The 13,915-nt window shown below is 37.0% G+C and overlaps 1 protein-coding gene across 2 annotated transcripts in view; it reads right to left on the bottom strand.

The window, feature by feature from the left end:
- Positions 1–13,915, bottom strand: part of LOC126357744 (ATP-binding cassette sub-family C member Sur) — a 546,341-nt gene that overhangs the window by 121,939 nt on the left and 410,487 nt on the right. For both annotated transcript variants that reach the window (XM_050007483.1, XM_050007484.1), the window contains 3 exons: positions 8,134–8,444; positions 835–912; positions 366–466 (listed from right to left, as the gene is read on the bottom strand). In XM_050007483.1, coding sequence (XP_049863440.1) covers positions 366–466; positions 835–912; positions 8,134–8,444 — 490 coding nt within the window. The remainder of the gene's footprint in view (positions 1–365; positions 467–834; positions 913–8,133; positions 8,445–13,915) is intronic.

Consider the following 13,915-nt stretch of genomic DNA (forward strand, 5'->3'; position numbering starts at 1 on the left):
TCAGTTACCTGCAAGTACACAACATACTACTGAAGAAAGCATGCAGAGGAAGAAGTGGAGTGAGTGAAGTGGTGTGCATAAGATGGCTTATAAATATCCTATGATGGAATGAATCTTTCACTCTGCAGTGGAGTGCACAGTGTTATTAATCTTAATGGCAAATTAAAACATATTCCAAACAGATTCAAATTAAGACCCTTGAAGTGCACTGGCACTGTTTGCCTCATAAATGTAATATCCAGCAAAGACAAAAATATTATTCATGCACCACTCTTTTTGTCATCAGCAATCCACATCAAAACATCACAAACCTTCACTATTTGTTAGAGAGCCACTTGGATATTAACAAGTAATGTGCAACTTACACAAATCATCATCTTCACTTAAGTCATCACTCAAACTAGAAGTTGTTGAGAGTAGCCGTCTAGCTGGTTGTTGCTCCTGTTCTGTTACTGATGTGGTTGATCTGTCAAAGAGTAACTATTTATCACTTACAAGATTTCAAACATGAAACATGTGTTAATTTTTACATATAATTTCTCTATTAAAAGCTTTCATGTAGTTTTAAGCAAGTGTAGACATCAAAATAATATTTATAATACTGAACACCTGAGCTATATATCCTGTACTTACTAAGTATCATAAAATATTTTATCAAGTTACTGGATTTTTTGTAAAATGCAGAAACAGTAAGAAATAATTTATAAGATCTACATATTCAAAAAAGATTTTCCACTGTGTGAAAACCTGAGTTTGACAATAATTTAATTACAAATTAATACAAAAAAGCATTGAATACTTAAGTTTAAATTTAAAAACATATATTACACTCACTTAAATGAAGTAGATGATGCCAGTTTCTTCAGGACACCCTTATCTTTCGCAGCAGCAGGAGGAGTAATAGGAACTGGCCTCAATTTAAAAAAAAAAGGAAGAAAAAAATAGTGAATGACATCTACATGTATTATGTCATAATGCAAGTTCCTTGGGAACAGCAATAACAATGCATGCTAAGAAACAGATGTACATAATTTTATTTTGATGTCCTGTGTGAGTAACAGTGTAATGTGTGGTGAAGGAGTGTGCAGTTCAATGAAAATACTTTCTAAGGTTTCACACATCTGGAAGATACAGAAGACATATGTGTCTGAAATGAACATTATATCGCAGATCAAAAACATTACAATACCCAAATATTAGAATTAACCTGCCCTAATCAGCTGTAATCAGTACTCCCAAATGTTGTGGCTAGGACTCAAAGAGGGCCTATCACAAGCCATCACACTTGGTGTGTGTGTGTGTGATATGCCTTTCCGCTATGCAAGCTGCCAGACTGCTGTCACCATGGTAGAATCTAACATATATGAGTCATTACTGTAGGACAAGTTGAAGTAAAAACAATATATTTCCACTCAGCATGTCTGTGGCAGTACCCACATGCCCGTTACAGTATGAATATTTTTGATGATTAAAGCTAGCACATGTGCCACCAGTATGGACTACTGCAAGGAGTTTTGAGCCACTGATGTAAAAAGATCCAGATCCATTGCAGTGCTCTCTGACATGGAGCCAAAAGTGTGGAACCAGCTGTATGATCTGTTACGGCCATGCTGACAAGGTACCACTCTCTCCTCTATGTGGTCACACTGTGTGCACAAATATCTAATTCTTATTGTGGATAACCTGCTTACACTCACTAGTTATGTACATAGATAATAATCAGATCAGCATGGCCTGTACAAGCTAAAGTCTCACATTTGGCAAGCTTATTTTCCAGAGATGGTCATTCTATTGTGTTCACACTCACAAGCATAATGTTATTGCACCATTTCACATCAACAAGCAAAACTGGCTCTTATTTTCACATTTCTGTTTTATTTGATGGTTGTTCACATTTTCTGAGCAGTGTGACAGACTTCTCCAGCTGCACAGGGTATGGTGTCACTGGTCCTACATGTGGGCCATGTCTCTGCAGTGTTAATCACTGCAGGCCGGAGTGGCCGAGCAGTTCTAGACACTACAGTCTGGAGCCGGGTGACCTCTACGGTCGCAGGTTCGAATCCTGCCTCGGGCATGGATGTGTGTAATGTCCTTAGCTTAGTTAGGTTTAAGTAGTTCTAATTTCTAGGGGACTGATGACCTCATAAATTAAGTCATATAGTGCTCAGAGCCATTTGGATCATTTGGATATTAATCACTGTTTCATTTTATTTTGGAACAGAAAATAATTTATAATACATTGTTTGTATATATGGTATAGGAAAAGGGATCATTAATTTGTAAAAGCCTTAATGGCTGAATGCTTTAATTGTGAGAGTCTTTTTGTTATGCCTATCTGCGACTCAGCATCTCTGATATATTGTGAGTACCGTATTTACTCGAATCTAAGCCGCACTTTTTTCCGGTTTTTGTAATCCAAAAAACCGCCTGCGGTTTAGAATCGTGTGCAAAGCAAGCAGAAGTTCTGAAAAATGTTGGTAGGTGCCGCCACAACTAACTTGTGCCATCGAATATACGTAGCGCTACACAGGCATGCTTTGTAGGCACAAAGATAAATACTGGCGCCAAAACCTGTGCGTCAGTAAATAAATTAAAAAACAAAAAGGTGGAAGATGAGGGTTTTTTTTTTTTCTCCTCCCCGAGTTTCGACCACTGCATTGTCATACATTATCCAACGATGTTGTTGTTGTTGTTGTGGTCTTCAGTCCTGAGACTGGTTTGATGCAGCTCTCCATGCTACTCTATCCTGTGAAAGCCTCTTAATCTCCCAGTACCCACTGCAACCTACATCCTTCTGAATTTGCTTAGTGTATTCATCAAACCAGACGAAGCACGTGAAAAGGGAAAGGTACCCGTATAAATACGGACGGTGCGCCTGACGCATAGCCATGGCTACCTGGTAAAGCTTAACTGCTAAGCTTACGACTCACACCAAACTACTGTAGCTGTATCGTCATTCATTCGACCTAAATTGTGTCTCATATTACAATGGACCAACTTTGTTTTGATTTGGAGGTGCTGCCTAAAACTCTTCTCTCTCCTTGAATTTCGAGTCTCAAATCTCAGGTGCGGCTTAGAGTCGGGAATTTTTTTTTTTCCTTTATTTCGAGCCTCATTTTTATGTGCGGCTTAGATTCGAGTGCGGCTTAGATTCGAGTAAATACGGTAGCAATTTTCCTTTTCAAATATTGTCACATAATAATAAATATTGACATACTACCTAGCTTGTACATTTGATAGCAGTAGTTATTAAGTGAGACTACCTCATCAACGCAATCAAAGTAAACTATTGTCTAATCAACAATGGAAAATTCAGGATGGAATTTAACAATATTATGAAAAGGGTACTTGTTACTTAACATATAGCAGAGATGCTGAGTTGCAGATAGGGACAGCAAAAAGACTAACAGTCTTTTTGTTGTGCCTATCTGTGACTCAGCATTTTTGCTATATGTTGATCAGAAAATATCCTGTTCATAATATTGTTAAATTACAGTATAATGTAACATTACACATGCAATAATCAACAATGTTTGATAAGTGAGGTTTCCTTATTATAATGTTCCAGAAATTCAGAGACAGAGTAGAAGCAGGTGTCAAGCAAGAAATAGTTCAACTTTAGCTTCAATGTATTCAATGTCAGTGAGCATCTCAGGGAAGAAGGCATTTCATTATACAACATAACTCCACTATATTACACTCATATTTTGCATAAGTTTTTAATTACTGTGTTTACATTTAAGTAAAGATCCTGCCTAGTTTCACACAGGTATAAATCATAGTTATGTTTGAAGATGTTTTCCATTTTGAAAGGCTCTATTTAATAAAAATTAGTATGTCATAAACGAGCAAACATCGTTGAGGCAGTATTTTCAGAATTTGAGAAAGAGTTCAACAGGAATCCCTGCAGTTTGCTTCATTTATCACTCTGATAATCTTTTCCTGTATTTAAAAGTTTTTTTTCTTTTTTGTAAATTGTGGAATTCCTCCAAAAAATTATTCCATGCATCAGTACTGTTTGTGTACTATCCTGAAACACTGTTAGCACTGATGAGTAACTTATGTTTTGAGCAAGAATCCTAACAGCATACATAAGCATATTCAGTTTTTTATTTAGATTTTTCAGGGCCATCTTCCACTTCAAATACTCCTAAATATGTAAACCTACAAATTCTGTATGACATAAATTTAGGAAGAAATGTTCATCAGGAGATTAACAGCCTTCATAAATACAGAAAGGCTGATAAATGACTCACAGCATAGATTCACAGCTGGAAAGTCAACCCAATCAGTAATTTTTGCCATTTTAAATTAAATACTAACAGCAGTAAATGATAAGCAACATGTATCTGGAATATTTCTTGACCTTAGTAAAGCCTTTCATTTTACTGATCATGAAATATCTTGCATAAGTTAAGTGACTATGGAATTAAAGGCCAGTCGAAAAGGTGGCAATCATATGTCAATAGTCATCAATATGTTACAGAAATAAAGTAAAAAGACATTGAAACCTCGTCATTGCAATGCTGAACACAAAATAATCAAGTATATAGTCCCACAAGGGTCAATTCTGGTACCTGACCTAAATAAACACAGTGAAACACAAAAAATTCTAGTTTTCAAAATAACAAGCAAAAAAAGGAGCTATGGAATTGAACAACAGTCAGTTCTGGGACTGTCCTCAAATAAAAAGACAGTGAAACATGAAAAATTTCTAGCTTTTGCAGTAATGAGTGAAAAATCCAAGTATGGGGTCCCACAATGTTAGTTCTGCGACCTGTCCTATTTCTGCTGTATGTAAATAACTTGGCTGACAAAATACATGATGGGACCACAGTACTCTTTGCAGGTGACACTAATGTCGCAATTAAATCACACTGTGAGAGAAATCTGCAGGAAAGTGCAACATAAGTGTCACATATTTCAGCACAATGACTCAGTACCAACAGGCTCATTATAGATTCTGAAAGGTACTGGGAATTAGCTTCCACACCACAAAAAATCTCCAACTTGCAAGACCTGTTTAGGAAACTTTAGAAAGAAAAATGGATAGGTTGAAGTTAGATATAGCTGGAATTAATGAAGTTCAGTGACAAGAGGAACAGGACTTCTGGTCACATGTGTATGGGTTTATAAATACACAATCAAATATGGATAATTTTAGTCTAGTAATTAATAAGAATATAGGAACACAGGTAAGCTACTATCAACAGCATAGTGAATGCATTATCACAGCCAAGATACACATGAAACCAACACCCTCCACTGTCAAATGAAGAGATAGGAAAAATGCATGATGAGATAAAATAGTTATGAAAGAGGAAAATTCAGTTGTGAATGGGACACTGGAATTTGATAGTAGGAAAAGGTAGAGAAGGAAAAACAGTATGTGAATAGACTGGGGGAAAGGAATGAAAGAGGAAGACACCTGGTAGAATTGTGTACAGATCATAATTTAATTATCACTAACACTTGGTTTAAGATTAATGAAAGAAGGTTATATATGTGGAAGAGACCTGCAGACACCAGAAGGTTTCAGATTGATCATACAGTGGCAAGAGAGTGACTTCAGAACCAGGTTTCAAATTGTAAAACATTTTCAGTGGCAGATGTGAACAGTGAACAGTGAACACAATTTGTTGGTTGTGAACGATATATAACGAAACTGAACAAATTACAAAAAAGTAGATGTTACCTGGATAAGTTGAAAGAACCAGAGCTTGTTGAGTTTCAGTGGTAAACAGGGGAGAGGAATACAGGGCACTGAAACAGGGGACAGGAATACCGTACAAGGTGAGTGGGTAGTGTTGAGAGATCAAATAGGTAAAAAGCAAGGCCTATTAGAAATCCTTGGATAATACAAGAGAAAAGGAACTTAACTGATAAAAGACGAAAATATAAAAATGTAGCAAATGTTGCAGGTGAAAGGTAATACAAACATTTAAAAAATGAGATTGACAGGAAGTGCAAACTGGCCAAGCAGGAATGGCTAGAGGACAAATGTAAGGATTTAGAAATGTATTTAATATGGAGAAAGATAGATGCTACCCACAGGAAAGTTAAAGAGCCCTTTTGCTGGAAAGAGAAGCAGCTGCATGAATATCAAGGGCTCAGATGGAAAAGCAGTCCTAAGTGAAGAAGGGAGAACTGAAAGGTGGAAGGAATATATAGAAGATCTATACGAGGGAGATAAACTTGAAGGCAATATTATAGAAAAGCAAGTGGTTGGAGATGAAGGTGATATGATACTATGAGAAGGATTTGACAGAGCTCTGAAAGATCTAATTCAAAGCAAAGCCTTGGGTGCAGACGATAATCCATCATAACTACTAACATTATTAGAAGAGCCATCTAGTGGGCTAGATGTATGAGACAGGCAAAATACACACAGACTTCAAGAAGGACATAATAATTCCAATTACACAGAATCAGTTGCTGACAGGTGCAAAAAATACCAAACTATCAGTTTAATAAGTCATGGTTGCAAATTCCTAACACAAATCCCTTACAGAAGACTGGAGAAACTGGTAGAAGCCGACGTCAGGGAACATCAGTTTATCTTAAACGATAGACTAAGGAAAGGCAAACCTAGATTTAAAGCTTTTCTAGATTTGGAAAAAGCTTTTCTTTAGACAATGTCAACTGAAATACAGTCAGTGATATTTTGAAGGTATCAGGGATAAAGTTCTGGGAGTGAAGGCCATTTACAACTTGTATAATAATCAGGTGGCAGTTATAAGTGTTGAAAGGCATAAAAGGGAAGTAGTGGCAGAGGAGAAAGGATTGTAGTCTATCCCTGATGTTATTCAATCTGTACAGTGAGTGAATAGTAAAGAACAATTTGGAGAAGGAATTAAACTTCGGGGAGATGAAATAAAAACCTTGATGTTTGCAGAAGACATTGAAATTCTGTAAGAGACAGCAAATAACTTCGAAAAGCAGTTGAATGGGATGAACAATGTTTTGAAAGGATGATATAAGATGAACATCAACAAAAGCAAAATAAGAGTAATGGGATGTAGTCAGATAAAATCAGGTATTTGTGAGGGAATTAGATTAGGAAACAAGGCACTTTAACTAGTAGATAAGTTGGACAGATAAGTTGGACAGATAAGTTGGACAGATAAGTTGGACAGATAAGTTTTCCTATTTGGGCAACAGAATAATGGATTATAGCCAAAGTCAACAAGATAAAAAGTGTTTACAGGCAATGTGAAGAAAAATGTTTTTGAAGAAGAGAAATTTGTTGATATCAAATGTAAATTTAAGCATTAGGAAGTTACCTTCTGTAGGTATTTCTCGGTAGTTCAGCCATGTATGAAAGTGACAAGTGGATCATAAGCAGTTTAGACAACAAAGGAATAGAAGCTTTTGAAATGTGGTGCTACAGAAGATGCCTGAAAATCACATAACTAATGGGGAGATACTGAACAGAACTGGGGAGAAAAGAATTTTGTGGCACAACTTGATTAAAAGAAGGGATTAGTTAAGGGGATACAGTCTGAGACATCAAGGGATCACCGGTTTAGAGTTGGCGAGAAATGTGGGAGGTAAAAATAATAGAGGGAGACCAAGAGATGAACACAGTTAGCAAGTTAAAAAGGATGTAGGTTACATTAGTTACACAGAGATGTCAAGACTTGTACGGAATAGAACAGCATGGAGAGCTGCATCAAAAGCTGCATCAAACCAGTCTTTGGACCGAAGATCACAACAACAACTTGTTAGATAACTGAGCATTTGCAGAGGCCTCTTTGAAGATTGTTAAATTTTAACACATACTTCCCAACACATTTACCTATGAATGGTATTTGTTGCTATTAATAAAAGTCCTTCTGAGTTTTTCTTTGATTTCTGTAACAATAATACAGGATGGAAAAATAATTTCCATGTGGACTTTGCCCTCTTACCTAGGACTGAATTTGGGTATTTTTTAATCTGGTGCAGAGCTCTTCAGCAACCTCTCATTAGGCATATAGCAAGAAAGTAGATTCATTTAAAACTGAATTATGTATACTACTAAGTAACTGTAAATGTAGATATGGTAAAGGATTATACAACAATTTATTGTTGCATAAGTTACTATCATACAGAATGTAAGTGTTCATATAAAACTTATTTGCTATGATTTACCTTGAAAGTATTGGTATAAACTGGCCATTAGTAATAGCTGGAGATGAGAGTTGCCTCATAACAGGAAAAGGAATATTTTCCACTGTTCTATTGGCCTGCAGTGAGGACATTCGAAGGACAACTTTGTGACGTGCTGGAGGTTCTATTAATGTTGATGCCCTTGCCCGCCTTCCACGAAGAATATCTTGTTCATTTGGACAGATAAATTCATCTTGATATTCATCTGTTGGAAGTGGAAGATCATGTGTCAGATGTCTCGAGCCACCAAATGCATTCTTCTGTTTCCGGAATGGCACAAACTGTGGTAATCCCTGTGTGCAAAAGGATTGTTAGTTTATAAGGGTAGCATTAAACAGGAAGGAATAGATTTACTTAAAATTAATTATATCTGTAAATGAGTAAACATTAAAATAACAGTGGTTATAGTTTACAAAAATAAAATCCATTATTATAAATCTGAATTGCTGTGCGAATAGATGTGCCATTTTTCTTTACAACTGATTTTCCATTTACTAACTTATGTAGTTGATAGGAAGAGAAATTAACTACTTCTATTGTGGATAAATAGACATAGTTCATTTACATTTTTTAAAAGTAAAAATACAATATGCAAATTATAAAGTAAAATCCTTTACAAATTAATTGCAATCGTAATTGAACATAAAACTTGACTAAATACAATATTTTTAGCTTACCCTCCAAGTGAAAGAACAAATAAACTCTTATGTGAACCCACTCTTGAATGAGAAATGTAAATTTGCTCGCGGGAGAAACATTTTTTCTCAGATCCATTTAACCGACTATGCCTACATTTCACTCCCTTTCGTCCTCTATCCCCACCCTCTTTCCTGAAGGTATTAAGATTGTCCTGGTCCCACAGCACTATTTTTTTCATATATTATATAATATGTGTACCATGTTTGGTTGAAGATTCTCCGCATCAATAGGAGTTCAGTTTCACCTATGAAGCTGTATGCTTTCTTAATAAATTGCACTGATCAACTCTTCTCAGAACATTAGGTGAGTAGGTTGAGAAGTTTCTTGTTGTCTTCCAGTGAAGTGTTGAGATTCTCTCAGATGCTATTACTTGTATATTCCAAGTCATGTCTTACAGCTTCTGGAGTACCACCAGTTTGGTCAATCACAAGTGAAATGAGAGTTTTGGGCAGTGGAGACCGAGTTCATGAGAAAATGTCTGCACTTTGTGTCTTGGGGGGTCACTATTCCATCCTGTCCATTAACGGCACTCCAGGTAGGAATTCCTTCTGGCATGTGTTTGATGTCACATGATCCCAAGTGCGGGGAGAGGTAGAAGCTGCTGTTCTTGTTCACTAGATTTCCATGCATTCTTATTTCAAAAGCTTTCTTGATTATCGAATTACAGAAACCCCTGACAAAACATAGCATCTTTGGGTCTGTGAAGTTGAATGTGTATCCACAACGATGTGCTCCACAATTCATTGGGGTGCAGCATTCTGTTTTGCTGGTGTATTGGTGGCCTTTCTTGCACATGATCCAATACATACCATGTGTTTTCAGAACTAATGAATTTTTTATGGTGCCCAGCATGCTCTTAATTTTGCATACGTGGAGAAAACTGCCTTCATATTATTGTTTTTCAGGAAACTGGCAATCTTGGCACTGGGCTATCCAGCGTATGGGATGAGCACAATGCCCTTACTTCATTCATTCGTCTCTTACTTTTTCTTCCAATCAGCCACCCTGATAGTACATCTTTTTGTTGCCTGTGAGTCAACGTTCCTATAGAATGTTTCACAAAGGTGTTGCAACTCATTGTTGTAGATGGTTTGTCTGCTCGCTATGGTCATGATTACCATGAAGTGAGGCACTAGATGGTGGCAGACATCCAGAATTTAAGTTGAAGTTCATGTGCACCTTCTTGTGGTTCACAGACAGTCCAAGCACATCATCGGTTCTTTTATCTTTATTAAAATGTCCAACAAAGGAAAACAATTAGTTTTTTCTACTTCAATGTGAACTTTACACTTTAATGTATGCTGTTAACATGCTAAAGAGGGGGACTGATGACCTTAGCTGTTTAGTCCCCCTTAAACATCCCACCAACCACCACCACCATGCTACAGAATTTCCTTTCACTTGTGGTCACAACATAAAGGTGTTTTTCTCTTAATTTATAGGAGAAAATTGGCTTGATCCAATTAATGTCAAGTGATGTATCCTTGAAGTGCTCTGTGTATAAGTTGATGATTAGTGTAGGGAGAGGAGAATGTATCTGTCCATACACAGAACTTGAAACAACATTGAAAATACATCATAATTAGTACATGTCAAAGTAGTTCTATTGTCTCCTTATCATAGTGATTCTATAGCCGTTGTAAGAAGTCTTCTACTTGCACTCATGTGCAGAGCAACATGACATTAAAGCTGACAGCAAATCAGCTCTTATCCAGGTATTTATCTCAGAGAACTGCCATAAACCATCTTGAGTTTTGACATTGTATCACCAGAGGCTTCAGAAGCATTGCTAGATATTTAGCCAAACCACAGATTGAGCATTAATGCTACAAATTGTTAGTCACAGTAGCACTCGCTCTTCATATATTTTTGGAAGTGACAGAGTGGAACTGTTTCTAAAGGATATAATACTCTCAAATCTCCTCCTCTAAGCACAAATTGTTGAGGAGTGAGATAGTCTTCTGTGACACTCCTGGTGTAGGATCCTTCATCACTTGTTTGTACATTGTGTTTTGCAGTATGGTCCCAATTTTCTGTTGTCAGCAATACAATAGAATGCCTTCACCTGCCGCTAAGACACAGAAGTCTTTGTCAGTGTGAGAACATGTATTGCACTGTATTCTCCTATGAAGTTTTCGATTTTGCACAGTTTGATTTCCCCTGAGACTTCATGTTCAATGCTGCAGTGATTTACTTTTGGAGAGCATTTTAGAACTGGTGTTACATGAGTTCTTTTTTGAGTGCAGATGTGGGTCCCTCATCCTGTCATGTCAGCTCCTTGTAGGCACACTTCAGGCAGCAACTGAAACTGTGTGCTCTGTTTTTTGTGCTTTCTCATTTGCAGAGCTACCTGAGATACATGCATTTCTGTCTGCCCACTACCATGTGTAGGCTAAAAGGACAGAAGCAAGTTGAAAGCAGCACTTGAGTAGAGCATTTTTGAGCAGCTCTTCTCTCAGCATTTCTTACTAAGGCCGCACCGCTTCATTATAAAACACATCTTGTCCTGGGTGTACTGACTGTGTGCCACAATTCTGTGAACTGCAGTAAGAATTCTAGCAATGGACAGGATGGACTAGCAGCTCAGTCACTCAGTATGCAGACATTCTCTCACCATTTCTGGGTCTATAACTTTTGAACACTCATGATTCCTCTCTCTGATGCAAATCCAATTGAAAGACATAACCCAGTACATAGATAATAGCACCTACAAGAGCCATACAGTTTTGCCACAAGGTGAAATGTAGGAAATGCAGCAAAACTTACTAAATTAACATATTATTCACCTGATTTTCCAAGAAGAATTCCTCACTGCTGTAACCACCAATGTTGTGTATGCACTGTCTCATAGTTTGTGTGCAAATTTCGTGCATGGTTTGGCCACTAGAGGCTACCTGGCCTGGTGATATTATGTCAGTTGCATACACAGCCTGCCTGTTGGACCTAATGTTTCTATAGGCTAGAATGCAATGCTCTGTTTGCCATTTGTGTATTGCTAATTGTACTGTTTTTGACTTCATGTGTTCCACTTCAGTCATTGGTCTTTTGAGATTAATTTCCATGGAGACAGTGCTTAAATCTCTTCTCAAGCAACTGCAGGCACTGACAGTTTTTATTTCCAGTTTAACAACTACACTGGCACATCCTGTGGCCCTGACAGCAACATATCCACCTCTGTTCCTGGCATATGACAATGCAGAAGACGACTCAGACACATACAGAAAATGCCTATGGCAACATTTCTGGGCATTTGTTAATAGATGTAAACTTGTGCAAGGACTTTTTTTACTTGGATTTCACTGTGTCATCATCACCTGGGCTAGTCAAAAAACCTATCAGTAAATTATGCCTCTGCAGTGATTCTAGAAATTTATTAATGGCCAATCAATCATTGATACCTATCCTTTGCCATGCACTGATGAGCAGTTAGCAGAATTTTTTGGGGGGGTGGGGGGTGGGGGCATTATTTTTCAAAGATAGACTTGGCAGAGACATCTTTACAGCTGCTACTCAATGGGGAATTCTAAATGCCTTCTAGTTATCAATACCCCATTTGGGCTCGATCAATACCACCATTTGCCTTTTGTTGGGTGCAAGTGCACCAGCTTTTTTTAGAGCAACTTATTGCATCAGTTCCAAGTTGCAGCAACTATTTAAATGACACAGTAGAGTCTGATGGTTCTATAGAGGAACATCTGCAGAACCGTCATGCTCTATTTTCTGTTTTACAATCTGCACAGATAAAGTGCAGTTTGGACGTGACACAGTTTCTCCACCATTGATTATTTATTTGGGTTTTGAAGTGATGCATGCTGCCATGAAACCATTGTACCAGCATATTGATGCTATTGCCATGTTGCCACACCCCACATCTGTCAAGGCATTACAGGCATTTTGAGGCAAAATTGCATACTACCACAAATTCCACACCAGAGTGAGGATGAAGTAAATGTGGATGTGAACACTGTGTCAGCACTGATGGTGCTACTGTGGCACAACCACTTGTAATGGGACACTCTCCTCTGACATTACCTTTATTTATAGAAATAGGTGATACAAAAAAGTATTTTAAAACTTGTATAGGTGAACATTATCTCAGCTGTTTAACTAAATGTATTTCATATTATTTTGTTTACGATGTATTTTATTTCAGGCTAAAATGTATAAAAAGAAATTAATTTGTTGCAATCAATTAATTTGTTACAATCCTAACAGTTGAAATTATTCTTCTTTTAAAAACATCTGAAATTACAAATTGTCTAGCATATTTAAAATTCGTATAATTAATTGCTCAATGTACTGCTAATTATTAAATTTATTTCTGGACTCATTTACAAAATAATGACATAACTTGGTGAAGATTCTTCTTTCATCAAGAAAGTTTATAAACTCTTTTGTTTTGTAAATTCCTTGGAATATTCTTAGTACTGCAAAATGTAAGTAGTAGTGGGCATGCCTCTGATGGAATCAGATATATTTTTATGACTGACACAAACAATGTAACTTGTGGTGTTATAGAAGCAGAAATTGTAAAGACGGTGCAATATTGAAAAATGTGACAACAATAAAATTAAATAGTAAGACAGGCAAATCTTCATCAGATATTTAGCCAACTGGAACCCACAAAATCAAAATTTCAGCCTCAAAAATGTACTCCTAGATGTGAGAACTGTAGCCAACAACAAAAGAAAATGATGATAGGTAAAAAAGTTTTCTTTTGTGTGTCTTACACCCCTTGGAGATTTCAAAATTCTTTTGCAAAGACAGAGCTAAATTTAATGGTAATGCATGGAAGGGAAGACTACACACTCCATGTATTATTGCAAAGATGTTCCTTTCCACTGGTCTTCAGCTTGTGATTGGGCGTTAAAGTGGTTGAAATCTAAGCTGCAGTCAGCCCCTTGTTCAGTCATTTTACAGCTAGGCCAGCACCACATACAGCAGTGGGCTCTTGTCCACTTGCAATACAATTATGAGATACATTTTCAACATATGGAATCATACAAATGCTGACTCCTTACTGTATTTGCTGATTGGTCTGGATCCAGAGTTTCATAAAGACGAA

This window comes from Schistocerca gregaria, chromosome 1 (assembly GCF_023897955.1).
Source record: "Schistocerca gregaria isolate iqSchGreg1 chromosome 1, iqSchGreg1.2, whole genome shotgun sequence".
Lineage (NCBI taxonomy): Eukaryota > Metazoa > Arthropoda > Insecta > Orthoptera > Acrididae > Schistocerca > Schistocerca gregaria.